This window comes from Epinephelus lanceolatus, chromosome 9 (genome assembly GCF_041903045.1).
Source record: "Epinephelus lanceolatus isolate andai-2023 chromosome 9, ASM4190304v1, whole genome shotgun sequence".
Classification (NCBI taxonomy): domain Eukaryota; kingdom Metazoa; phylum Chordata; class Actinopteri; order Perciformes; family Serranidae; genus Epinephelus; species Epinephelus lanceolatus.
Window position 1 is genome coordinate 44,368,961 of NC_135742.1, and position 27,106 is coordinate 44,396,066.

Below are 27,106 nucleotides of genomic sequence, written 5' to 3' on the forward strand. Positions count from 1 at the left end.
ACAGGTTTAAAACCTACATTAAGATGGAAGAAAACACTTTACACCACAGACGATTTTACATCTGCCAGGGAACTGCAGGGCTGTTTTTGGTTGCCTGCCTTGTTGATAGTGTAGTAGGCCTAAGCCTAATGTTCAGTGTTCACCTAAAATATAACCATTCCTGTAATATAACTATTATTTTCTTTACTTTGAAATATTTTCACACAATGTTTGCATTTAACACTCTGTGATATGATGCTATTACCTAATGGTTGAAATCATCAAGCATCACCAAGCTTTTTGTTCCAATCTGTTCATCAGCTAATTACTAAAGTGAGCTACTGAAAGGGGAGCTAAGCTGGCAAACTAGCTGCTGGAATGGGAATCTGTAGACTCCTGGGCCTCTGAGGCACATGACTGAAAATTATGATTGAAACCACGCCAGTCATGTCCAGCTCTGTTGCGACAGTTTCCGCTAGTGAAACTTCTGCTAAACTGAACCATTGTATTCTGTTTGTCAGCCACGTGGACTGTGGCTTACTAGCAACCAACTGTGATTGCTGTCTTATAACCGGACAAATCAAAATATTTCACTGTAATCGAGGACGTAAAAGGTTTCAGTGCCTGTTACAGACGCCAACGTGCGGCTGTGAAAAGCAGAATATTCAGTGTCGTATTTCTGCTCCGCCATCATGAGTCAAGTAAGCCAACGTCCACAGACGACGTTAGTCACACGTTTGACATGAATATGATTGGCAAGAGGATTAGACCAATAGCGGATAGGCATTAGAACATTTGATTGGTTTAAAATTGTGTCTGTCAAACATGCTTGGGCAAATCAGCCAATCCAAATTCGACATGAGGCGTAAAGGGCGGGTCTGGGTGTAGTATAAAAGCAAGGGTTCAAGCACTGCGTGCGCACATACAAGAAAGGCTAAGTCATTCAATTGTCGACTCTACCTCCACAAATAAAAATGAGGGAAATTGTTCATCTTCAAGCCGGCCAGTGCGGAAACCAGATTGGTGCCAAGGTTAGTAAAACCTAAACTTTTGTTTTTTTTAATTATAAATGGAGTTATTTTGTTGGGAAACACCGTGTACTCTGCTGTAGAAGCCGATGCTTTGTGCCCGGACGCGTCGCAGAAACCACACCCTCGAAATACGAACGTGTCCTACTTACGAAAACTGCCGTTTAATGTTAAATTTAAACTAATGACGACTTTGGACGTCTTTAGGGCCGTAATTTGTCGAAGTGTAGACAGCTTTAAACAATTAGAACATTTTTTTTTTCGTGTCGTAAAATGTATCTGTTGAAAAATTGTAAGTTCTGACCGCCTGTTGTAGTTAACACATTAAACCTTTAGTTATTCGTTTTAACATTGTTATGCGATTTCCGTTTGCGCACTATTGGCTTAATATCACCATTGTTCGTTTGCCAACAAGTACTGCAATGCGGAAAAAAGGAAGTGGTCATTGTCTATTAAAAAAGGAAAGCAACGTGATTTTTTTTTTTAATGTACTTTATTTTATATGAATGGTAACGTTAATCCGGTACGATTGTAAAAGTACACCCCCCCCCCTTTTTTTTTTTTTTTTGGAAGGGTAACGTTACTGATTTTGTAACATTTCCCGGCTCACTGAGGCCTATTTGGCACTGCCTTTTGAATTGCGCCCGGCTTTTGCCTTAAGTAGGCGGTCTTGGCGGTTAGTGACGTAGCAGGAATTTTCAAATTCGTAACCCCTGAGTCGCAGCCAATAAGGGGGTCGGGCCGCGCGCGCGAAGGCAGCACGGCGGGAAATAAAGTTTGAACTCTTATCTGCTGCGAGGGTCCTAAGGACAGAGGGATGCCATATGCTGTAAAGCCCTGTGAGGCAAATTGTGATTTGTGATATTGGGCTTTATAAATTTGATTGAAACTCTGGCATCCCAAGTAAAACAGACCCACATCCTGAATGAATGAATGAATGTTGTCATTTGATCTTAAGAGCTAACAAAGGTTTGCATTCTGTCTTGATTCAGTTTTGGGAGGTGATCAGTGATGAGCACGGTATCGACCCAACTGGTACATACCATGGTGACAGTGACCTGCAGCTGGACAGGATCAATGTCTACTACAATGAAGCCTCAGGTCAGTCTTAAGCAGTCCTGATTAGTTCTTTTTTTTTTTTTTTTTTTTTTTTTAATTTGATTATCCCTAACCTCTTACCTGTTCATTTATAGGTGGTAAATATGTGCCCCGTGCTGTGCTGGTGGATCTGGAGCCAGGCACCATGGACTCTGTGAGATCTGGACCTTTTGGCCAGGTCTTCAGACCAGACAACTTTGTGTTTGGTAATTTTAATTTTTTAATTTCACTTTTTTTTCTCTGCACTTAAGATCAGAAAATTTCTCATTGTGCACCTAAAAGTGTGATGTTTAGTCTCAATTCTTGTATTGCAGGCCAGAGTGGTGCAGGCAACAACTGGGCTAAAGGCCACTACACAGAGGGTGCAGAGCTGGTAGACTCTGTCCTCGATGTGGTGAGGAAAGAAGCAGAGAGCTGTGACTGCCTTCAAGGCTTCCAGCTCACACACTCCCTGGGCGGTGGTACGGGCTCTGGTATGGGCACCCTGCTCATCAGCAAGATCCGCGAAGAGTACCCCGACCGCATCATGAACACCTTCAGCGTGGTGCCTTCCCCAAAAGTGTCAGACACAGTTGTTGAGCCCTACAATGCCACTCTGTCAGTCCATCAGCTTGTAGAAAACACAGACGAGACCTACTGTATCGACAATGAAGCTCTGTACGATATCTGTTTCCGCACCCTCAAACTCACAACCCCCTCATATGGTGACCTCAACCACTTGGTCTCTGCCACCATGAGCGGCGTCACCACCTGCCTCAGGTTCCCTGGACAGCTCAATGCTGACCTGCGTAAGCTTGCTGTAAACATGGTGCCATTCCCCCGTCTGCACTTTTTCATGCCAGGCTTTGCACCCCTCACAAGCCGAGGCAGCCAGCAGTATAGATCCCTCACTGTGCCAGAGCTCACCCAGCAGATGTTTGATGCCAAGAACATGATGGCTGCCTGCGACCCACGTCACGGCCGCTACCTGACGGTGGCTGCCATCTTCCGTGGCCGCATGTCAATGAAAGAGGTAGATGAGCAGATGCTGAACGTACAGAACAAGAACAGCAGCTACTTCGTTGAATGGATCCCCAACAACGTGAAGACCGCCGTCTGTGACATTCCTCCCCGTGGCCTCAAGATGGCTGCCACTTTCATCGGCAACAGCACAGCCATCCAGGAGCTGTTCAAGCGCATCTCTGAGCAGTTCACAGCTATGTTCAGGCGCAAAGCTTTCCTCCACTGGTACACCGGTGAGGGTATGGATGAGATGGAGTTCACCGAGGCAGAGAGCAACATGAACGACCTGGTGTCTGAGTACCAGCAGTACCAGGATGCCACTGCTGAGGAGGAGGGAGAGTTTGAGGAGGAGGGTGAGGAGGAGCTGCCCTAAATGTTCTAATCTACACTTTTCCAAAGCTCTGCTGTCAAATTGTTGCAGTGAAATGTTCTAAGTCCTTTCCAGTTTTCAGTGTTCTGTCCATGTTAATAAAAGTTCTTCTGCATATTTGAAGTCTGGCTTAGTGGTTTTTAATGACTTGGTATATTTTGATACTGGGATGATAGCTGAGGTGTTTTTAATTTGGCACAAATAACACTAATCAAAGTGTAATTGTAGAACTACTGTTTAAGAAATGATGCTATCTGTGAAATACAGTATCAAATTCAGCAGTGATACATAAGCGTGTCTTGTGCAGTGTATTTGAAATAAGTTTTAAAATAACTGGTTTCAAATGTTAATACTATGGTCTGAAAACAACTGGCAGATCACAATATGGTTTATCACAAAATGTCTTTAATAAGCATTAATGAAGTAGAGTACATGCCAGTCCACTCTATAATCCTGCCTGCATATAAACTTGGTATACAGCAGACATGGAGGTCAGAGCAGAGTGATTTATACCAGAAGTTCATGTATTTCTGCACAAACTGTAAGCTCAGTTTTCACCCACATGACTATAGGAATGGCTGAAATGCTGCTTACATCACAGGCTGCCATAAGGTTGTACATTGGCTATCACCAGAACATTAAGTTTGCAGTCAGTGATGTGATTTGTTCAAATCCTTTATGAAATATTTAATGATTGAGAATTACAGACTGTAAAGTACATCTGCAAACATTTTCATGTAGTTGCTCAGCTTTGGACAGTTTGTGGTTGTGGTCACTAGGTGGTAGTGTTGGCTAGGTCATTCTTTTCCACAAGCAGTAGGTGAGGATGCCGATGGCCAATGCCAGCAGTGTCCAACAACACACTTTCTTCACCTGGCTCTCCAAGCCCTGCTTCTCTCCAAAGCGTGACACAAAACCAGTCTGTCAGAAACAAATGATTAGATGAAAGTTTAAAATTAAGTTAAACACTTCAGTACAATACACTGCGATAATATATCCCAGTCAAAGGATACAACATAAAGACCCCAAGCAAATAGTATTTTGAGAGCATCTTTCTTCTTTAGTGCACTAAGACAGTGGTCATATATCACTAAGGGTAGTGATTGCTAACCTTGGGTCCCAACTCCCACTATGGGTCACCAAAGCTTCACAGGGGGTTGCAAGGCCTTGTTGATTAAGAGGTATAAGAAAACTTTTTAAATATACAGAAGGCCTGTACCTCAGCATTTCAGTATTTTCTGTTGAATTTATTTGATTTTTTTTTTAAGAAATTAGATTATTCATCAAGATATGTAAAAATACATGAACAGACCAAGGCCGTAGGTTTTATTTCAACATTGAGAGGGAGACATGAAATGGGTTTGGGGGTCCTCCAACAGAACATTTTGAGCATCACACTTAATTTTGTGCATTCTGGTGACATGGTTTGGGAACATTATGAGTTTTTTTGCACCAATTTATGGTGTTAATGTCTTTAACTCTGTCAAGATAAAAGCCCCTTGCAACTTTTATGTTTTACTGAAATTTGCAATTTCAAATTTCGAATGACGGACATTATTGCATCTCTGTGGGTTTTTTTTTTTTTTTTTTGACCCACATGTTTTGCATACTGCCATCTGTTTTTTTTTTATTGAACACCGCATAGTTTCTGTACGCAATGAGATTGTCTTTGGTGGCATTTTGTCCAACTGATGCTCAGTAATATAATGTTAGCTCTTTGTGGTTCTCTCCTACAACTTGATTCAGTGTTGTCAGACTGGTTCAAACAAAATGGATCTGGGAAATTAAGTGTTGACTTGCTGGGAATGAATAGAGTTAATGTTAGTTGATTTAGGAAATGAAGAGAAATTAATTGATTCATGGCACACTTTTTTAATAGCTTGAGGGAGGGTATCAAGTCACGAGTCATTGGTGTTAAAGTTGAGTCGAGTTGCAAGTCTTTTTGATTTTGGTAAGTCAAGTCTAAAGTCATCGAATTTGCGACTCAAGTCTAGCTGAAGTCATGTGACTCGAGTCCACACTTCTGACATAAAGTTAAGAGCATCCACTTGTGTTATCTTACCCATCCTCCCTTGTCTCGTATCTCAGGGCAGATTACCCTCTCTACATAGGCCCCCACACACTCCTTCAGCTGAGGCAGGACCACCACCATGCCTCTCTCATGGCAATGCAGAGCCATCTGGCCAGCCAGCACATATACTGACAGCACTGCGCTCCAGGACAGCTCTCTGCGCCGCCCCCCAGTGACGGGGGGAAAGAAGTGCTCATCCAGGATGCTCATGAGCATGGGGCAGGCTGTGTTCTCTGTCACATCCTGGAAGACACGAGGCCAGCGCCTGAAGAAGATGGGAAAGCGGTTGAAGAGCTCGTCTCCGGCGTGGCGCAGGGCTGTGGTGCAGACTGTAGGAGCAGGACCCATGGTGCCGTCTGCCCCTCCTGTGGTTACATAGTCTATGTAGTCATGGGCCATCAGAAAAGCCTCTCTCACCAGCGGGTCAGGACTGTTCAGGCCCAGTCTGGCCCCTGGCACCTCTGACTGACACATGGTCACTTCTAATTGCCTCTTCACTGATTACCAAGATGGATTGTCAGTAGGACACAAATAACAGCTCAACTGCCAAGCAATCTCTACGGCACATCAGTCTGTCATTGTGGTGTGGGGATGCTGTAGATGTAAATTCATAAAAATCAAAGTACAGAAAAGAGGGATGTAAACATGCATACTGCAGTCATTTTTAGTGAGGAAATAAAATATTCATAACTCACCTCATCTTCGCCTTCACCACACACCAATTATAAAGAAACAGCAAGCAGGTGAAAGATTGTTAGGGTCCAGAGAAGTGTTTCTGTACGTGTTGCACTCAGACTGGGTCACCCACTCCCCCTACCAGCTAAATATAGAGCCCGTGTTGGAAACTGACACTGATCTCCAACCTCGTATGCACAGACATGGCCATCCTGACACACAGCCCATTCCAACACAAGAGCTAGAGCCGGATAAATAGCACACAGGAGAAACATGTTAGCTTTACAAAGAGCAAACAACCAAAGGCAATAAATGATGTTGATCGGTTACAGCTTTCAGTGAGCTGTTAACATCATTCACATGATGAATGCAAAGAGTTATGACTTTGTGACTTTTCCCACACTAAAACTTAATTTCTGTTCCACTTAATTCATTGTGTCTGTATTCTGAGCATTTAGCTGGTATCATCTTTCTGATCAAATCTTGCAGTTGTGAGCCCTAAACAAAATGATGATTTAGCTGTCATAACCTGATGAGCTTATTCTCTTAGCATTGAGTCTTTCAAACTATTTAGAATACAAATTTGGTTTTAAATTATCATATATATTAAAAAACATTTTCTCACATAGCTCTAGTCATGCAGGTAGTTTTGATTTTAGTTGTCCAGCTTTTGAGAATTTTTTTAATGTATGTTGTGTGTATGTTTTTAATGTAATGTTTTTTTTGTTTTGTTTTTTTAATTAAAGGGCTGTAGTCACCATGAACATGATGTGCAACTCACTTCTAAACCACAACTATCATCTCTTTTTTTCTAAGTGCAAAATATCAGACATCATACAACAACCTGACATATTGTGATTCATTATAGTCACTCTGTTGTCAAGCAGAGAATTGTTGAAACCAGAAATAGGAAGTATGAAAATAATGAGTATGTAAAAACATAAAAGTAAAATTATGTGCATTATGCTTCAATTTTCGTACCAGTATGTAAAATATTTAAAAAAAATACAAAATATGTGCTATATGCTGAGTGTGTAAAAAATAAAAAAAAAAGTGCTATGCTACATTACAATGTCTAAAACTAGTATGTAAAGTTTAGAAATCGAAAAAAAAGGCATTATGCTACAATGTACAACACAATGTCTACATGAATATAAATAAGAATAAGAAATATTAACAATATGTGCATCAGAATAGGAGTATATATTATTGTGCATGCTGGCTCACTGTCACAACGCCATCATGGCTAAGGCAGCTTGGCAGCTGGATTTGTATAGCACATTTCATACACAAGGGCAATTCAAAGTGCTTTACAGAACAATAAAATATAAAACATAATAAAGGATACAGAAAAGAGCAAAGAGAAAAAACAAAAGATATAAAAGGTAAAATTAATTACTAAATGATTTACATTTTTTTTTTTAAAATCACCATTACAAATAAGGTTGCAGTCATATGGAGTAAACAGTGTAAAAGAAGGAATGTTTTTAGCTTTGACTTAAAAGTAGTCAGGGCTTGTCTAACATCATCTGGGAAGTTATTCCAGGTTTGTGGTGCATGATAACATAATGCTGCTTCACCCTGTTTTGTTCTGACTCTTGGGGCTGTCAGTAGACTGGCCCCAGATGTCTTCAGGGTCCTGGAAGGTTCATATGTCACAAGCATGTCAGAGATATACACTGCCTGGCCAAAAGAAAAGTCACCACCAGAAAAAAAAGGTCACACACTCTAATATTTCGTTGGACCGCCTTTAGCTTTGATTACAGCACACATTCGCTGTGGCATTGTTTCGATAAGCTTCTGCAATGTTACAAGATTTATTTCCATCCAGTGTTGCATTAATTTTTCACCAAGATCTTGCATTGATGATGGTAGAGTCTGACCGCTGCGCAAAGCCTTCTCCAGCACATCCCAAAGATTCTCAATGGGGTTAAGGTCTGGACTCTGTGGTGGCCAATCCATGTGTGAAAATGATGTCTCATGCTCCCTGAACCAGTCTTTCACAATTTGAGCCCGATGAATCCTGGCATTGTCATCTTGGAATATGCCCGTGCCATCAGGGAAGAAACCTATTGATGGAATAACCTGGTCATTCAGTATATTCAGGTAGTCAGCTGACCTCATTCTTTGAGCACATACTGTTGCTGAACCTAGACCTGACCAAGTGCAGCAGCCCCAGATCATAACATTGCCCCCACAGGCTTGTACAGTAGGCACTAGGCATGATGGGTGCATCACTTCATCTGCCTCTCTTCTTACCCTGCTGCGCCCATCACTCTGGAACAGGGTAAATCTGGACTCATCAGACCACATGACCTTCTTCCATTGCTCCAGAGTCCAATCTTTATGGTCCCTAGCAAATTGAAGCCTTTTTTTCCGGTTAGCCTCACTGATTAGTGGTTTTCTTAAGGCTACACAGCTGTTCAGTCCCAATCCCTTGAGTTCCCTTCGCATTGTGTGTGTGGAAATGCTCTTACTTTCACTATTAAACATAGCCCTGAGTTCTACTGTTGTTTTTCTTCGATTTGATCTCACCAAACGTTTAAGTGATCGCCGATCACGATCATTGAGGATTTTTTTCCGGCCACATTTCTTCCTCGAAGACGATGGGTCCCCACTATCCTTCCAGTTTTTAATAATGCGTTGGACAGTTCTTAACCCAATTTTAGTAGTTTCTGCAATCTCCTTAGATGTTTTCTCTGCTTGATGCGTGCCAATGATTTGACCCTTCTCAAACAGACTAACATCTTTTCCACGACCACGGGATGTGTCTTTCGACATGGTTGTTTAGGAAATGAGAAGCAACTCATTGCACCAGTTGGGGTTAAATAACTTGTTGCCAGCTGAAAGATAATCGCCCATGCAGTAATTATCCAATAGGAGGCTCGTACCTATTTGCTTAGTTAAATCCAGGTGGCGACTTTTTTTTTGGCCAGGCAGTGTATTCCGGCGCTGAACCACAGAGTGATTTAAACACAAGCAGCAATATTTTGAAATCGCTTCAAAACAGTACTATCGGTGATCAAACAACACTCAACCAGCTCCAAACATCGTACCTTATTGAAATCAGGCGTGATTATGATAGCTGATGTTGTTTATAACAGAAACACCATAAAACATCACCAAATAAAGCCATATGAAACGTGAAAGTTGTGATCCCACTTTCTAGGCGGTATATCTCAGCCAAAAATAGTGGTAGGAGTGAGACTCTTACCTTTTATAAAGCTACGTGCCCGCTAACAGATCCGCATGAGATCGCGAGTAATCCTTTAACTTTTCCCCTCGGAAAAACGGCATGACATGACTTGTCACCACTCATCGCGATTTTGGACTTAGTGTGTTTAGGCTGCTCTGGTGCGAAATCCATAAGGAATAAAAGAAAAACGATGCCAGATTCAGCCAAGAGCTTCCTGAATCCGGTGAAGGCTATTCAAGAGAAGGCTGCGACACGGGGTCAAACATGGGGGGATTGCACATGCGCAGTGACATCTGGTCTGTACTTATTCACTGTCACCCTCCAGAATCGCAGCTCAAGTTACACTGCGCATGTGCCATCCCCCCATGTTTGACCCCGTGTCTCAGCCTTCTCTTGAATAGCCTTGAATCCGGTGATACCAAACATCACATGGTTTGATGACGTAGTGCGCCTGTGAGATTTGTGAGATTCGCCTGTGAGCCCATTTAACAGAGGGAGGGAGCGCGGACGCCGGTGTCCGAGGGGAGAAGAGGCTTATATGGGTAGGCTCTCTCACATGTTGAGAAAGATCAGATCAGATCATCAGATGGAAGAAGTATGGTAGAAATTTCTGAGGCATTTTTCCCATTATCCGTGTGTACATTAAAATCACCCGTTATGTCAGTCAAATTCAGTGCAAATAATTGAAGTAGATTTAACATTTGGAGAGTATTTAGGAGGCCTGTATATCACATAATACATGGAGAGAACTTAATTTCTATTTTAAGTTACACATATTCAAAAGATGAAAACTATCAAATGATAGCTTCTTACAAACAAATCTCTGAAAAAGGCACAGACGCCACCCTTTTTTTTTTGTTCTGTCGTACTTCAAACTCAAATCTAAAATTTGGTGGAGTGGATTCAATAAGAGCAGCATTTCCATTCTTGTTGTCCAACCAAACCTCAGTTAAAGGAGCAATAAGCGAAATTCATCATTTCTAGATTGAAGGAATTAAACAATTGCTATGTGAAGAACTAGAGGTGTATTTTCATCTGGAGTATAGCATGACCTCACACAACCTCCCTCTGTGTTGATCTCCAGCCTCCAGCCCCTCGGTCCGGCTGCCCCCCCCCCCCAGAGCCCTTGGCCCTCCCTCCCTATAAAAGGCTACAGCCAGTCAAATGTCTGTTTTAATTAGTGTTACAGTAACGTTAGGCACATGTCACTATGTCGATTCAATTAAATTTAATGTTACAATCGTAGCATGGGTTAATGTCCGGAGCTTGAGTTATTAGCGGCTCTGTCCCAGCAATGGGTCAGGTGTTACGGTTGTGTTAGGTGAGTAGCCCGGCAGCCCAGCTAACATTTGCAATTAGCATTGTAAAATGTAGCCCGGCGGGCAGCCTGGCGGCTGTGTTTAGCTATTCCCCTGCCTACTTCAATGATGATGGTACCTGTAATAAATGTAATATATTTGCTGAGATGGAGGCGAGGCTCAGTGACTAGAAGAGCTGGTAGAAGCGCTCAAATACCTGTAAGTTACTCCAGTAGCCGTAGTAGCTCTAGTGCTAACTTGGTGAGCTAACGCTAATGTATACTCTGCGTGAGCTGGAGCCATGAACCGCGGGCTCACAGAGAGTAGGAACATTAGCAGTGGCAGCCGACTAGTGCTAATGCTAACGTCCCTACTCTTCTCATAGGCTACATGCTCCCTCTCAGAGATGTCATCAACAATTTTGAAGGTATCTCATACCATATGTATGCAGATGACCTCCAGTTGTATTTTTCTTTTAACCCTGATAGGACCGATGGAATTGACTCACTGTACGATTGTATGAATGCAATTAAGGACTGGATGGCTACTAACTCCCTTCAGTTGAATGCAGCTAAAACTGAGATTTTAATTATTGCACCTGACGCCTCAGCATCTAAAATGGCCAGCTGCTTAGGGTCCCTCAGTGCAAATGTGCGCCCCAAGTTGAGAAACCTTGGGGTCACATTTGATCAGGCCATGCTCTTCGATGACCACATCAAAACTGTCACTCGCTCCTGCTTTTTCCACCTCAAAAACATTTCCAAACTCAGATCCATGTTAACTTATTCCGAGCTAGAAATGATCATCCATGCTTTTATTTCCTCACGTCTAGATTACTGTAATTCTCTTTTCACCTGTCTCAATAAAACTTCATTAGACCGGCTGTTACACCCGCAAACGTAATAACAGCCCACAAACATAATAAACCACAAACGTAATACAAATCTGCAGCTTTGAATGTAATAATCCTGCAAATGTAATAAATTTCCCACAAACGTAATAGCAGCTGCCTACTACAAACGTAACACACAATTTTCCGCAAATGTAATAACTATTACATTTGCAGGAAATTATTACATATGTGGGAAGGTGAAAATCTTAACTGTAATAACTTCCCACAAATGTAATATGAGACTGAATAATGATCTTTGTGGTTGTTTTTGTTTGTTTGTTTATACACCTGCCAATAGTGATGCATGTGTTGACAAGCAACCCGCAGGTCGGGTGGGGCGGGTCAGAAAGTGACAGAGCAGCATTCTGAGTAAGTTAGAAATAACTTACAGAAACACACACACACAAACACACTGGCCATTCCTTGTCAGTTCACAGAATTACTCTGTGGCAGCAAATATGTCGTTTAATTGGATTTATTTTATTTTCTTCTGCCTCTTGTTAATACGGATTTCTCTGCAGCATCTGGCCTACAGTACCTGTTCAGCACCTCGGACAAACAAACAACAACAACAACCACAAAGATCATTATTCAGTCTCATATTACATTTGTGGGAAGTTATTACAGTTTAGATTTTCACCTTCCCACATATGTAATAATTTCCTGCAAATGTAATAGTTATTACATTTGCGGAAAATTGTGTGTTACGTTTGTAGTAGGCAGCTGTTATTACGTTTGTGGGAAATTTATTACATTTGCGGGATTATTACATTCAAAGCTGCAGATTTGTATTACGTTTGTGGTTTATTACGTTTGTGGGCTGTAGAACGCTGCCGCCAGGCTTCTGTCCAGATCTCATAAGTTCACTCACATCACTCCAGTCCAGGCATCCTTACACTGGCTCCCTGTTAATTTCAGGATCCAGCACAAGATTTTAACCATCACTTACAGAGCCCTCCATGGTCAAGCACCTGCATACTTGACGGATCTGGTGTCCTTTCGCTGTCCTGTCAGGTCACTGTGGTCCGCTGATGGCCACCTACTTACTGTCCCTCACACAAGACTAAAGACGAAAGGTGATAGAGCCTTTAAGGCTGTTGCACCAAAATGGTGGAATGCACTACCTCATGAGCTGAGAGCGGCCTCTTCCGTGGACATTTTTAAAAGGCAGTTAAAAACACATCTGTTTAGGCATGCGTTCCATTAATTGTCCATTGTATCATCTTTGTATTTCGTTGCACTTTACTTTGTGTGTGTGTGTGTGTGTGTATTTTGCATTGTTTCTGCTATTGTATTTTTTGTATTTGAACTTGTGAAGCACTTTGTGAGTCCTCTCTGTGAGAAGTGCTATAACGTTAGCACTAGTCAGCTGCCACGCTAATGTTCCTACTCTTCTCCAGGCTCACGGCTCCGGCTCACGGACAAGAGTAGGGACGTTAGCGTGGCAGCTGACTAGTGCTAACGCTAACAGGAAAGCAGAGAAATAGCTAAACACAGCAGAGACTGAGACTGTGTAAAAGACATCGCTAACTGCTAAAATAAGCCAAACTAAGCTGGCTGTTTTTTGGCTAGGTTTTATTTCCTCGCCCCTGTGGCGAGTGAATCTGCCTGTAGTGAAACCGGGGCTAATCGGTGCTTCCTCCTCAGGCTCCACTTCACTCAGCTGCCAGCACAGCCAGTTTGTTAGCCTCCGCTAGCTTCCCAGCTAGCGGGGGCTAACCGGTGCTTCCTCCTCAGGATCCACTTCACTCAGCTGCCACCACAGCCAGTTAGCCTCTGCTAGCCTCCCAGCTAGCGGGGGCTAACCGGTGCTTCCTCCTCAGCCTCCACTTCACTCAGCTGCCAGCACAGCCAGTGAGCCTCTGCTAGCTTCCCAGCTAACGTTAGCCCTGGCTCTCTGTTTGGATCCAACCGGAGCACCGAGCCCTGGTTTCATTCATTCAGGTTAATGTGGGAAGAATCAGCAGGTATATCGGGCAGCTGAGTGAAGTGGAGCCTGCGGAAGAAACACCGGAACCGTCTGGATGTAATAGTCCGTGGAGAAGCTGCAGTCTGAGGCGAGTGGGGTGGGGGGTGGAGAGCAGAGGTAGAGGGAGGAGTGGCTCATGACACACTTTGTTTTGGTCTACAGGGAGTGCACAACAGCGAACCTAACGTTGAAACGATTTCGCTTTTTGCCCCTTTAAAACATAAGATCAAGTTTATAAGAGTTTATAAAATCGGCGATGGGGTAGTCATGATTTTTAATTCTAATGGCATATTTATGCTCAGCTAGACGATCTCTCAGGCGTCTTTTAGTGCAGCCTATGTAGAAAAAACCTTCCTCACATGGACAGGACAGGCGGTATATAACAAAAGTAGTGTTACAGTTAATGAAATTACTTTGTTTCTAAGTCCTGTTTGTATTTACATCAACAAAACTTTTAGTTTCCAGGACATTATCACAGTGAGGGCACCGCATACATTTAAAAGTACCCACCGGTCAACCAGGTACATTTTTTTATCTGCTGGAAGATATGAATGCATGAGCTTATCCCTGAGAGTGGGGGCATGTCTAAAAGAAATGACAGGTGGTTGAGGAAAAACTTGACTCAACAGATTGTCACTCTCAATAATGGCCCAGTTACTTTTAATAACCCGTTTAATTTGTTCAGCATGCGTACTATATGTAGTGACAAAAAAAGAACGAGACTGATGTACAGGCTTGTGTCTATTTTTATGAAGAAGAGTATCCCACTCAAGTAACTGAGCTCTGTCAAATGCCTGTTTGATCACCCAAGGTTTGTAAGCTCTATCTGAAAACCTACTGGACATGGCCTCCGCTTGTTCACCAAAATCAACCTCTCAATCACAAATACGCCGTAGGCGTTGGAATTGACTATATGGAATGTTTTCTATGAGGTGGTGAGGATGAAAACAATCTGCTCTAAGAATAGTGTTGCGCGAAGTGCTTTTCCTGAAGAGAGTGGTATGCAACTGTCCTTCAGTTCAATCCAAAAAATTTATACTGTGTTGAGAGTAATCAGTAGAAAGCCACATATTGGGATTGATGGAATTCAAATATTTATGAAAATCCAAAAGTTGAGATTCACTGCCATCAAAGACTATAAATACATCATCAATATAACGGCCATACCATGTAATGCAATTATGAAAAGGATTAACAGGATTTAAAACAAATTCCTTTTCCCACAAACCCAAGAATAAACAAGTATAATTTGGAGAGAAACAAGAACCCATGGGAACACCAATCCTTATATACTTCATCCATAAACAAAAAAATGTCATTATGAATGACCCAGTCTGTCAATTTCAGTAGAAAATCAGATGAAGGAGTAGAGTTCACTCTGTCAGAGAGATATTGGCTCAAAGCAGATAACCCCTCCTGTGATTTGTGATATTGGGCTTTATAAATAAAATTGATTGATTGATTGATTGATTGATGGTCTATGTTTGTGTACAAACTTTCTATATCCATAGTAACAAGAAAATGGGATTGGATCTGAGTCAAATTAGCAATCCTGTTCAATATGGAGCTACATTAGGGTCAAAAGTTTTGTACTTGAAAAAATAAAATTTGAAACTGAAAATCCATGTGTTGATCTTAAATTTTGAAAAATACAACAATGTAGCCTATTCAAAATAAAAATAAGTGTATGAAACTTTTTTTTTCAGGTTAAATATAATTTTGATTCACTTTGGTAATTCTTTTGAATAAATAACTTATTTTCACTTTTCACTTCCATATATATTTTAACATTTGAGGTCTTATTTTTTTCAGTTGCATGTTTTATCTTTTCAGATTCAGATCTTATTTTTTAAAGTTTCAAATCTTATTTTTTCACTTTCAAATCTTTTTTTCACTTTCAGATCTTTTTTTTTTTTCACTTTCAAAACTTTTTTTTTTCAGTTTCAGACTTTTGACCCTGATGTGGTGTGGAGGGCATGGCATCAACTGAGACGGGTGTGACAGTGCCTTCAGGGAACGTAGGAACTAAAATAATTCTGACTCAACACTTATATACAGCATATTCATGTGACTGGCAGTGTAAAAATTGATGCCAGTGACAAACTTCCATTTAGAAATCTGTTTTAGACAGTACTGAGCACCAATTGCGGTATAAGAGCGATAAATTATGCCAGATTTTGCAGTTCAGCAGCCACATTTTAAGTGCTGATATGTCCGATTTCCACATAGCACTGTGAATGCAGCGTAGTGTCCGCTTCGCTTGCGATGATGGCGTCTGGTCAGGTCAACCTGCTGGAGCCCATACATCCAGCACACAGGTGAGAAATGTTAACTAAGTTTTGGGAAATCATAACAAACATTAAGGGGTCATTTCTGTGACAAAACACATTTCCACAGCTCCATCGTCACGGCCCTGTTGATGCTTCCACATCCAGTAAACGTTTCCCCTGGATGAAACCTTTGAGCTTGGGGAAAAGGAAACAATTCTAAAACACCTCCCTACTCACCTGACCTGGCTCCAGGTGATTTTTTTCCCCAAGCTTGACCTTGAGGAAAAAATCACCTGGAGCCACAAAAATCACCTGGAGCCAGGTCAGGTGAGTGGAAATGTGCTTTGTCACAAAAATGACCCTTTAATGTTTGTTATGATTTCCCAAAACTTAGTTAACATTTCTCACCTGTGTGCTGGATGTATGGGCTCCAGCAGGTTGACCCGACCGGACGGCATCATCGCAAGCGAAGCGGACACTACGCTGCGTTCACAGTGCTATGTGGAAATCGGACATATCAGCACTTAAAATGTGGCTGTTGAACCTGAAAAAAAACGTTTCATACGCTTATTTTTATTTTGAATACATTGTTGTATTTTTCAAAATTCAAGATCAACACATGAATTTTCAGTTTCAAATTTTATTTTTTCAAGTACAAAACTTTTGACCCTAATGTAGCTCCATAATTCAACACATCAGTGGTGTCCTCAATAAAAGATGGAAGTTTCTTAACCAGAGGTTTAATAAATGAATCAATATATTTAGATGCTGGTTCTGTAAGAATACCATTACCTGATATTATAGGACGGCCAGGAGGGTTATCTTTTGGCTCCTTATGCACCTTAGGGAGAAGATAAAATGCTGCCACGACAGGGTGTTCAACAGTTAAGAAACCAAATGCATTAGTATTAATACAACCTTCATCAAGCACCTCTTTCAGTAGAGCATCAAACTGTTTATTCATGTCCAGCAAGGGGTTACTATGTAGTCTTTCATAATATTTGGTATCAAGTTGGTGATGAGCCTCTTTAATATATTTTCCTTTAGATAGCACAACTACAGCACCGCCCTTATCCGCTGGACGAATGACAATATCTTGATTATTAGATAGCTCCTTTTTTTTCCAAAAGCACCCGATACATTTTTTGATCTACACTCTACAACACAGAGCAACCAGTTATTTGTTTTTCTAGTTCAGATAGTGGTTGATGTTTGTTTTTTGAGCTGTATGCCCAGTGATGCTGTATTCCTTCCTACGATGCCAGAATTTGTTTTTCTGTTCCATGTGGCTTAGCATCAAGTGTATGCATGGCGGCAGTGGGATCAATCTGTTTGGGTACCGCTTTAACAAGTTTTGGGAAAGATACTGTATCATACAGGTTTAATTTATTTAAGGTAGCATCATGGTTAACGCTACTTTGATTAGTGGTAGCAAACTTAGCTGTCTTACCAATGGTTGTCCTTTCTCAGCTTCCAGTGTAAAAATCCTTGTCTGTAACACGGCAGTTTCCTGTAGATATTTCCGACAGTTTTGGCATGATTACCCCGTTGTGGATTTTGCAGGACTCAACACACTCTTGTCACACAGAGATTATTCATGCTGCAGCTCCCGCTGGTCTGAGCTGTCCCCTGCCATCGCTCTGTGTATATGTCAATATCTGCAATTTCTTCTGAAGAAATAGCATACAATTGCAACCCAGAGTTGTCAAAAGTTATTAGGAAACCTCCTTAAGTGTGTAGGAGTTTGTGACAAGAAGGAAAAACAAAATCAAAGCAGAAAGCAAGCAAGAGCATCTGCACTGTAGCAAAGTTGGAAGTTATGGCTTAGTGGGAGATTTGAATAGAATGAAGCTATCATTAATGTTATCAGTAACAACTGTGCTTCTCCTATGATGTCAAAATGTCTTCTGTGATAAAGGCCTATTTGTCTTTATTGTAGGTACTTTTTGCCTTTTCTATTCCATGGATCGACATGTTATGGAGATTTGCTGTATGTGCCACATACAAAATCCCATTCAACTCTATTGTATTAGGGTGGAGGCAGAAATCTAGATAATAATATATCACAAAACCTGAGGAAATAAAGCCAAACTATGTGCATGAAGAGATGCCACTACACAGAGGTGATAAAGTATGTGCTTTTTGTTATATTTGGGTGAACTGACCCTTTATAAGTGCAGCTAAATTTCGATTTCACCACATGGGAGCAGTAATGTATTACTGGAGACACACTGCCTCGCATTTACGAGTGTGTGCCTGATAAATGTGTGTGCCTATATATATATGTATATATATGTATATGTACACATATATATGTGTACATATACATATATATATGTGTGTATATATATATATATATATATATATATATGTATGTATGTGTACATATATATATGTATGTATATGTACACATATATATGTATGTATATACATATATATACGTGTGTGTGTATGTGCTGTGGCAGGCTTACCTGGAATTTGATAGCTCTCTCCAAGTTTTGAGCTCATAACCACTTGTTTACAATGAACTTCAAAATAAAGGCTGCTTTAGCTTTGAATCATAGATGCAGGCCAATTAACTCTTCTTACATGTTCATCAGTAATCTTACCTCTCTATGAACTACAAATGTATGTAAATGCAAACATGAAGAGCCATTCTAATTACATTCAAGTCAGTGTATTTAAATTGTGGATATTGCCTGTGAGATCTCTCTCACAGAACACTAAGGCACATATGGCTAAATCTACATTGTCCCTTAAGTGTTTACTCTCCTTTTATGAAATGGCTTTACGTGTCACATGGGGATCCATCAAATGCTCCGTGTATGACATTTATGTATGTTGTTAATATACTGATTTATAGTGTAGCGAAAACATGATCAAGTGGTACTATTAGCAGCTCTGTGTTTTCTGGCCATCTGGCGCAGCGTACATTGTAAATGTGCATGGGAGGGAAGATAAGGCTAACCATCCAGAAAGAAGCCTAACCCACCCCCTGCACACACACACACACACACACACACACACACACACACACACACACACACACACACACACTTCTGATGTAGTATCAGTGTGTGTGTTTGTGTGTGTGTGTGTGTGTGTGTTTGTGCAAAATGGCTACCTAGTTGTTCCTCATTGCTGAGCCAGGGAGCAGGGGAAGTGACATGGTTGATAGAGGCTCCTATCAGGCCCCTCACATGTTCATGTGGCAACATCTGCAAGCAGGAGAAGCTTCCTGTCCCTTGTAAAGAGTTTTTTTTATGTGTGCATAGTTGCATTGGAGAGGAAGGTGCAAGATTAATAGGAAACATGATGTAACTCACAGTTGCCACTAGACTCATTTTTAAACATTTTTACCTACACAAAGACTTGAGAGCCTACAGCTACACTAGCAGCTGCGGGGCTGTAGCTAAATGCTAGTGTCAACGTGCTAAAATGCTCACAATGGCAATGCTAACATGGTGATGTATAGCAGGTATAGTTTACCATGTTCACCATCATAGTTTTGCATGTAAGCATGGCAACAGTTTCTAATGAGCGCTAACCACAAAGTACAACTGAAGAGAAGTAGGCCTATAATCTTAAAACACTTGGAATTTGGACCTGATGATGGAGCTGGATGGACAACTCCAGTAAATTTTGATCCCACCAGCTCCTTTAACTTGTGCACTGTAATTTAGTCATTTTCCATGTCTCCAACATTATTGACTGCTGCTTTATAACTGTCCATGTTTCCAGATGGTTCTGGTGATCAAAGGTTTCTGGTTGTGGAATGATTTAACTGTCCATACATCCTGACCTCAACAAGATGCCCACTTGGTTGCTTCACCTGAACATAGGCAGCACCGCTCTGCAGCTGCCATTGAACAGCAGTGATCCACAGCAGGAACAGGACAGCATCTCACATTCCCACCATTACATCAGTCCTAAAATCATAAAGCACACATCTCCTCTCCTTCTCACACCAGAGTCTCTGCTCTGTTGGAATTGACATATAGAAAAAGAGTCACCTGATTGAATGGCACTGTCCAGGATTTTGACCTGAATAGCTAGCACCAATTGGCAAAAAGAAAGTTTACAGAGAGGAACATAACTGAGTATACATTTTTGGGAAGCTATTTTGAAAACATAGCTTTGGAAGCTTCCAATTACTGAATTACAGCAAAGCTACCCTCAGGAGAAATCTGGTTTGGTTAACTAAAGCTATTTAGAAATGGAAACGAAACAATCAAATATAAAAGGTACATGTGATGCTAAATTACAACAAAATCTAATACAACAAAGTCAATAAGCCACCATAAAATGCCACTCAGTTGAGTTCAATGCAAAAAGTGCCCACTTGTTCACAGGTCATGCATAAACCAAAAAAATAATATACACCATTATTCATGGGAAAGTGTAATGAATATCAGCTTTGGTTATGTACACAATGGCTACGGTTACATGATGGCTTCTCATTCGGAATGAAATAAATCTGAATGAAATCATTCGGAATTAAAGTTTTTCCAGGTAGTTTACATGGGAAATATTCATTCCGAATGAGGGTTTACATAGGAGATCAGTTTAATCGCCTTTATTCAGGTCTGCGCAAGGTTTGGGGCAGGGAAGGTTTCTGATTGGATAGGGGGCAGGGCGGATGTTACGTGTTTACGTTTACCGGAAGAAAACACTGTAGTCCTCGCTCCGGATAACAAGATGCTTGACGACGCCGTTATTAGTTTTGCTTATATTCTTGAAGCAGCAGTACGACAACAACCTTGTTCTGCTAATGTTTCATTTGTCGAGGAGGAGAAGGGAGATAGAAGACCGTGCTGTGGCGAATGGAAACCAGTGAGTGCAACGAGTCTGACTGCTCTATCTCAGCCTGTTCCTATGCAGCCCATTGCTATGCAGCCCGTTGCTATGCGCGCTATATACATCATCGCGCCAGAAGGGCAAGGAAACGAGCATGCGCAGAAAGACCGGAATGAACTTAAAGAGGAATGAGTGTATACATGCACATGAAATTCTTTCATTCGGAATGACAAATAAACCACCCCCTTAAATCGGATTAAATTTTCAATCGGAATGACCATTTTTCAATCGGAATGACCGTTTACATGACCACTTTTAATAGGAATGGCCTTTCATTCCGATTAAAAGTGGAATCAAACTGTCCATGTAAATGTACTGAGTGTCCAGTCAGGCACTTGCCCTCCAGAGAGAATCCAACACAGTCCAGGTGGGGTATTGCATTGTGAAAGGTTACTCAGATAGCAAGGTAGCTTCTAAAGTACTGTAGCATTCAACAGCTTCTCTGAACAATTGTTAAAGGAGCTATATGTAAGAAATCTAAAACAAATAGTAGTAAAATCATCCTAATATGTCACAGAGACTAAGGAATAATGTTCATATAACATACTGATATCACCGACAACAGTAGCTACAGCCAGAATATTTGCATTTAAAAAACATTTTTACAGTCCGCAAATCATGTTTATGTTTTGAATTTGTGTTTTGGCCTGTTGCACCACCCACCGCCATCTACCAATCACATAGTCAGTAGAGTCTCAGCATCAGTTACAGTTACGACTGAGCTACAGCAGCACGGCAAGCAGCATTAGCAGTGTCCCGGTACATAGCATTAGCAGCCGGCTCCTCCTCAGCTGTATTCCCGCAGCAGCGTTAGTAGTGTCCCGGTACATAGCATTAGCAGCCGGCTTCTCCTCAGCTGCATCCCGGCAGCAGTGCAAGCAGCAGAGAAGCCGGACCTGCTCGAACGGTCCGCTGGAGAACCGAAGATCAAGGACGCAGCGACGCAGCCCTGCCATGGCAGCTGCCCGTGGCCAAACAAATCAGTCTCCAGCGTGCCACTGTCCAGAAACCTCGAATCTGTAGGGGAGGGGGAGTGGACACAACTCGCAGCAGTATTTTGAATTTGAGTGCAGTAACCGTTTTGGCCACATTCTTATATACAGCGCCTTTAATCAATAGCAATAATCAATGGCTGCAGCCCAATCGGCAGAATATAGATGTTGGCATTGTACGTTTCTGCAAACCACTGAAATGTTACATTTGTACATTATTATATAGTAGATACGTTGAAGCTTTACTTGTTTTTATGTTTCAACAACACTTTGATTAACATGCAGTTAACCACCAAGTTGTCCTTAGGAAAAGATCATGTTTGGCCTTAAAAACCTGCTTTAATGGCACAATCCTGACTGGAGAAGCCATCAATATCTTGGAAACACAGCAATGTCTTGGTAAAAAAAAAATAAAAAAATAAAAAAAACAATTTTCATGGCATATCCCCAGTGGAAAAACAGTGATAGGTCGCTACAAACACACACGTTTGGTGGCAAAAAAAGATACTGTTTTGTTTTGCAAATGTGAATGTAGCTGAATTACCAGCAAGCCACTGCATTATGTAGTTAAACTACTAGTTTGATTACATGTACGTCACTACTTTCAAACACTGCATATGTGTACCAAACTTCGTGACAGTCCATCCAATTGTTCAACCTGTAGCAACAACCATGTGGCTTTAGGAGACAAATTAGGGGAGCACCAGTGTCAGTATGGATTTATTTTCTGGGAACCCTGAACACCTGTACAAAACTGACCCAAACACTGATGTAAAGGCACACTGCTAGCATGGCTAAAAACTTAAAATGACTTCCCTGAATTCATGGCCAGATTAAGTTGTTGTTGAGCCTTTACCAAACCAGCCCATACACCCTCGCCCTACCCACTTTCACTCCGTTTCTGCATTCCGGCGAAGGGTCAGCCACATTGAGTGCTGTCCCAAACCAACTAGCGAGGAGTGGAAGTGGCTTATCAAACCCTCCAACAGTAACAGACTTACTGACCATGTACAATGCTGTATTGTGTACATGGTGAAGATGCTCAGAACAAAAAAGTACCATGTGACTACCTTTACAAACGTAAACTGCTCAAACTATGATAGACATTTAACACTGTCATATAGGCGTTAACATTTTAAAGGTTATGTTGTATTTCCAATAAAATACACCCTTCTCTCATCTCTGGAAAACAGTCATGTTCATTTGATTGTAAAGTGTTGTATAGTATAAAGTTACAGGAGCTGTTGCAAGAAACAAGCAGCTTATAAACATCAGATTGACCAAAGAAACTTAGAAGTAAGTTTTATTTCTATCTATTCCTTAAATGTATTTTTTTTTATCAAGTTATTTGTTTCTTTTAATGACAAAAGGATAATACATAAACATTCAGGTCAACAATAGCAGCACATACAGATCAAATATAAGTGCTAAAAATACATATGAAGAAAAGAAAATAGGATTAAGTTTTATTTTTCTCCATGAATTATGAAAAGTTTTGACTGTCACAGGGAGGAAAGTTTGTCCCAAAGCTTGTTGCTGTATTTATACCCTACACCTTAATGACAGGTGCTTCAATCAGCTGTGAAGGTGACTATAAATGGAGTTACACTCCATGATGGAGTGGGAGTGGATAGGGTGGAGTTTGGGAAAGGCACGTTCTGCTCCCACTGATCCCCGCTGTTCATGCAGCTTCATCATGTCCCCAGACAACAATCAGTGCTACAAAGCTGAATCGATAAGTTGAGTGACTGCAAATTAATCAGCACCAATTCTGAGAATCTATTGATCATTTAAATATGGAAAAATGCCCCTAACTGTCTCAAGTTTCTCAGTAAGAATAATGACAACATTAGGCCCTTACCCAGGATTTTGAAAAACCTCTGTGCGTTTCCACCGAAATTACCCAGGTAAAAAACTTTCCCTCAACCCCAAACTTTCCCTGAAAACAGTACCTAGAAGGGGGGTAGGACTTTTCAGATTACCCAGAATTCTTGAGGGGTGGGGCGGTGTGCTAAAGAACGCTGATTGGTGGAATAAACACTTGCAGCATTCCGCACATCCTGGCATGGGCAGCTGCTGCAAACTTTATTTCATTTCTACAGGCTTCACTTCATTTGTGTTTTGATCAAGGATGGGTACCGAAACCTGGTACTAAATTAGCCCCAGAGCTAAATTATTAAAGACCATAGTATTGATAAGCGCTAACGGTATCGGTTCTTTTGTGCTGGCGGTGAACTCCTCCACATACACACATCCACACACACAAGCCTACACAACACAGTAACCAATGAACAGCCGAGTGGCCGCAGTGGAAACAAAGTGAAGATAACTAGAAAATGACACGAACTGACGGCAGCTACGCTCGTTACTGTAAGTGACATTAACCCTTAGTGAGTAAGAAGCCAATACTTTATCAATACATGTGTTCAGCAGCATGAACATGTAAACATGTAGACAGCGATATTCAATATGCTCCGCCCACAGTCTCTCATCCACCGTCACTAACGTTATGTTTTACGCAAGGACAGCACACTAGTTTGGCTGATAGCGAATTGTTACTAATAAGCTCTAATGACAGCTGTCTGTATGTTGACTAACTTAGTTTGACACCTATCTTAAAATACTTTTAAACTGAGCTGCTGGCTGAGACAAACAGCCCCAACTCTCTTTACCAGCACTGTGTTACCAGTAAACAAGCTGGCGGAGCCAAATACAGGGCACACGCTGACTCAACTACGTCATCACGCTAATTTGAATAAATTTTCCAGAACTTTGAGGTGCGGTGGAAACGCAAACCACACAGATTACTAGGAATTCTTTTACCCAGGTAAATAAATTCCTGGTAATAAAAGTTCCTGGAAATGTTGGTTTAAAAGGTGCTTTTGGCTGGTTTTCTGTATCTTCTATAATTAAACACTATCTTTGGGTTTTAGACCATTGGCTGGACAAAGATATGAATATAATCATTAGTTGCAGCCTGAGTACACCTATGCTGGCATAATACTGCACAAATTTACAAAGACTGAAATCACAGCTAGTTGATACTTGAGTGAACCTGGGGCTTTTGTGGTGTTGCCTGGTTGGTCATCAGCCTTGCCTGACATGGGTCATAAGTTGTTTGCTTGCTTTGTTTTATTCACAGATTTTCATTGTCACTTCTTGTTATATTTTTTTTCTCCTTATGCTTTACATTTCCCAGAGGAAAAAGTAAATCCATTGGAGCCTGGGTCTTTGACACGGGGTTCGTGAACCCAAGGGGGCACAGTCCTGTACCACGTTGGGTACCTGACGGGTAACCCTCAAAAAGCTGTGTAACAGGTAAAAATATATAAACATATAAATTCACAGGTAGAAATGAACTATCTGCAGGCGGGCAGCTGAAAAATATATATTTTTATATTTCAGAATAAAACAAATGAAAAAGATGTGCAGTATGTGTAATATTTTGACATCTGAAACCCTATTATCAAGTCACAATTTCTTTTATTTTGAAAGTCAATGATACGAGGTAAATCTTTGACCTGGTCGTCACATTCATCACCGACATGAATGACTCCAACAATGAAACTTTTCAGCCCGAGGATAAGGTGCCTGCATAGAGTTCAAGACACCCAAGAAGGATCATTTTGAGGTTTTATGGTTGTGGAAGGAGCATGCTAATTTTTTTTTTTTTTATAATCCCCGAGGGGAAATTCAATTTTTCACTCTGTTGTCAATTACACACAGGCCCGAACAAAAATGTATCCTAACCTGGCAGTGGTTGTGCAGAATGTTTTCGTCATCCCAGCATCGAGTGCGGCCAGTGAAAGAGCCTTTTCCTCCACTGGATTTGTAATTCAAGAACAGAGAACCCATTTTAATGTGAGTGACTGTAGCATCATATGTGCGTAATCATAAGTATGAGTTGGCTCAGGTGCGGCTTTGACTTAGACATAATGACGCGTAACAGGTCAGTTCTGGTACTGAACTTTACTTAATTTAATAATAACAGTTTCTAAAAATTAAAATATTTCAGAAAATACACTTTAACATGAATCCAACATATTATCAGCAAAGATGCATCAGCCTATTTAAAGCCCATTTAATTTACAGTACACAACATGGTGATGGGCTGCTGTTACCCATGGATCCTTGTGCAATCATGTGAGCTAGCTAACACTAAATCACTGTGTGATACATATACCCTAATGGCCGAGGTGAGCTAGTTAGCAAATATGTGCATACTATTGAAACATTTTGGCCAGTTAGCTGTATTAGTATTATTCCAGGTGTTCTTGTGAGGCACAATGGATAATTTTCAATTTTTTTAGGCAAGAGACTCTGACACACTGTCAACCTCAGAAACCAACAGCAAAAGTGCAGAGGTTTAGACTAAGGTTAAGCCATGCTACAACTGCTGCTGATTTAGCAGCTACAGGCAAGCAGAAATGAGAGAAGACCCAAAAATATTTAAAGAATAATATCAAGTGCACCTCAGTTTTATACAATATGGGTCACTCCTCCACCTCACTTGGAGCTAAGGGTCCTTGTCCTGAAAAATGCTGAAGACCCCTGAATTAGAGTGTATTATCAATAATAATTAAACACTGGGTAAAGGGATAAGAGTTTCTCGCAACAAATAATGAGTTGATAAGGGCCAGACAAGCCTGTATGGGTGGACATTATTATCATGGTTCACATCCCCGTCCTAATGAGCACAACGGTTCCATTTCTGTAATTGTCATCCCCGCTGAGGTGTTTTTGTCAGAACATATCTGCTCCAGGACACCATGCAGACAAAGTATCTGCAATAATTTAATCCAAAGCTTTAAAAACCTCTCCTCTCTGTCAACACAATGGAACACAATGCAAATGGCAGTTGCAGAGGCGTTTTTAACTGAAGCTGACAGTGATCAGTGAGACTAGGTGTGCATTGCTACAGAGCAAATTTAACTACTTTGCAAAACAGAAACAGCATGGTCTTGTTCTGCTGAATGGAACAAAAGAGAGTGTGTGTGTGTGTGTGTGTGTGTGTGTGTGTGTGTGTCTATATGTGTTTCTGTTATCTTTAAGCAGCATAAGAGTATCTCTCGCTCTCAGGAACTGGCTTATCAACATCTACACAGAAGTTGAGATGCGCTTTGAAGTTCCTACCCCACTGCAAAAAAACAGAAAGCTCCAATAAAAGCTGCAAGGTGACAGAGAAAGGTTGAACAAGGCAGACGGATGAAAACCGACCTCCTACTGCTCCTCCCCACCAACCTGCAGTCAAACAATCGCGATCTCCACGCCTCTTGTTCAGGACTCCCATCAGCCTCGCAGTGGGAGGTGTGGTCAGAAAGAGGAGGAAATTGCCCTGAATTTGTGGGTAATTGAAAACACCTACACCCCCCTGTGTCTCCATGTCTACCTGTTTTAAAAACCTCCACA

The 27,106-nt window shown here is 41.2% G+C and overlaps 2 protein-coding genes across 4 annotated transcripts; one reads left to right on the plus strand and one right to left on the minus strand.

The window, feature by feature from the left end:
• The first annotated feature begins 860 nt into the window (after nucleotides 1–860).
• LOC117252506 (tubulin beta-1 chain) lies at nucleotides 861–3,600 on the plus strand. Its single transcript, XM_033619478.2, has 4 exons — nucleotides 861–1,010; nucleotides 2,000–2,108; nucleotides 2,201–2,311; nucleotides 2,420–3,600. The coding sequence occupies exons 1-4, from the start codon at nucleotides 954–956 to the stop codon at nucleotides 3,478–3,480; spliced, it is 1,338 nt and encodes a 445-aa protein (XP_033475369.1). The 5' UTR covers nucleotides 861–953; the 3' UTR covers nucleotides 3,481–3,600.
• A 262-nt stretch (nucleotides 3,601–3,862) lies between these two features.
• On the minus strand, nucleotides 3,863–9,666 carry bcl2l16 (BCL2 like 16). 3 transcript variants are annotated; one of them, XM_033619479.2, is made up of 4 exons: nucleotides 9,438–9,666; nucleotides 6,244–6,464; nucleotides 5,540–6,142; nucleotides 3,863–4,398 (listed from the first exon to the last, which is right to left on the minus strand). In XM_033619479.2, exons 3-4 carry the CDS (start codon nucleotides 6,020–6,022, stop codon nucleotides 4,270–4,272), a joined length of 612 nt encoding a protein of 203 aa, XP_033475370.1. In that variant the 5' UTR covers nucleotides 6,023–6,142; nucleotides 6,244–6,464; nucleotides 9,438–9,666; the 3' UTR covers nucleotides 3,863–4,269. The 3 variants fall into 3 exon arrangements, with proteins under 3 accessions (XP_033475370.1, XP_078027116.1, XP_078027115.1); XM_078170990.1 differs by having other exon boundaries at nucleotides 6,244–8,292; XM_078170989.1 differs by lacking the exon at nucleotides 9,438–9,666 and having other exon boundaries at nucleotides 6,244–9,373.
• Between the last annotated feature and the right edge of the window lie 17,440 nt (nucleotides 9,667–27,106).

Bases quoted from the DNA above. Each gene is read 5' to 3' on its own strand.
- LOC117252506 (XM_033619478.2), top strand. From the start codon at position 954: ATGAGGGAAATTGTTCATCTTCAAGCCGGCCAGTGCGGAAACCAGATT. The intron at 1,011-1,999 runs GTTAGTAAAACC...GTCTTGATTCAG, and splicing joins GAAACCAGATTGGTGCCAAG to TTTTGGGAGGTGATCAGTGA. The intron at 2,109-2,200 runs GTCAGTCTTAAG...GTTCATTTATAG, and splicing joins CTACTACAATGAAGCCTCAG to GTGGTAAATATGTGCCCCGT.
- bcl2l16 (XM_033619479.2), bottom strand. From the start codon at position 6,022: ATGTGTCAGTCAGAGGTGCCAGGGGCCAGACTGGGCCTGAACAGTCCT. The intron at 4,399-5,539 runs GTAAGATAACAC...TGTTTCTGACAG, and splicing joins TACGAGACAAGGGAGGATGG to ACTGGTTTTGTGTCACGCTT.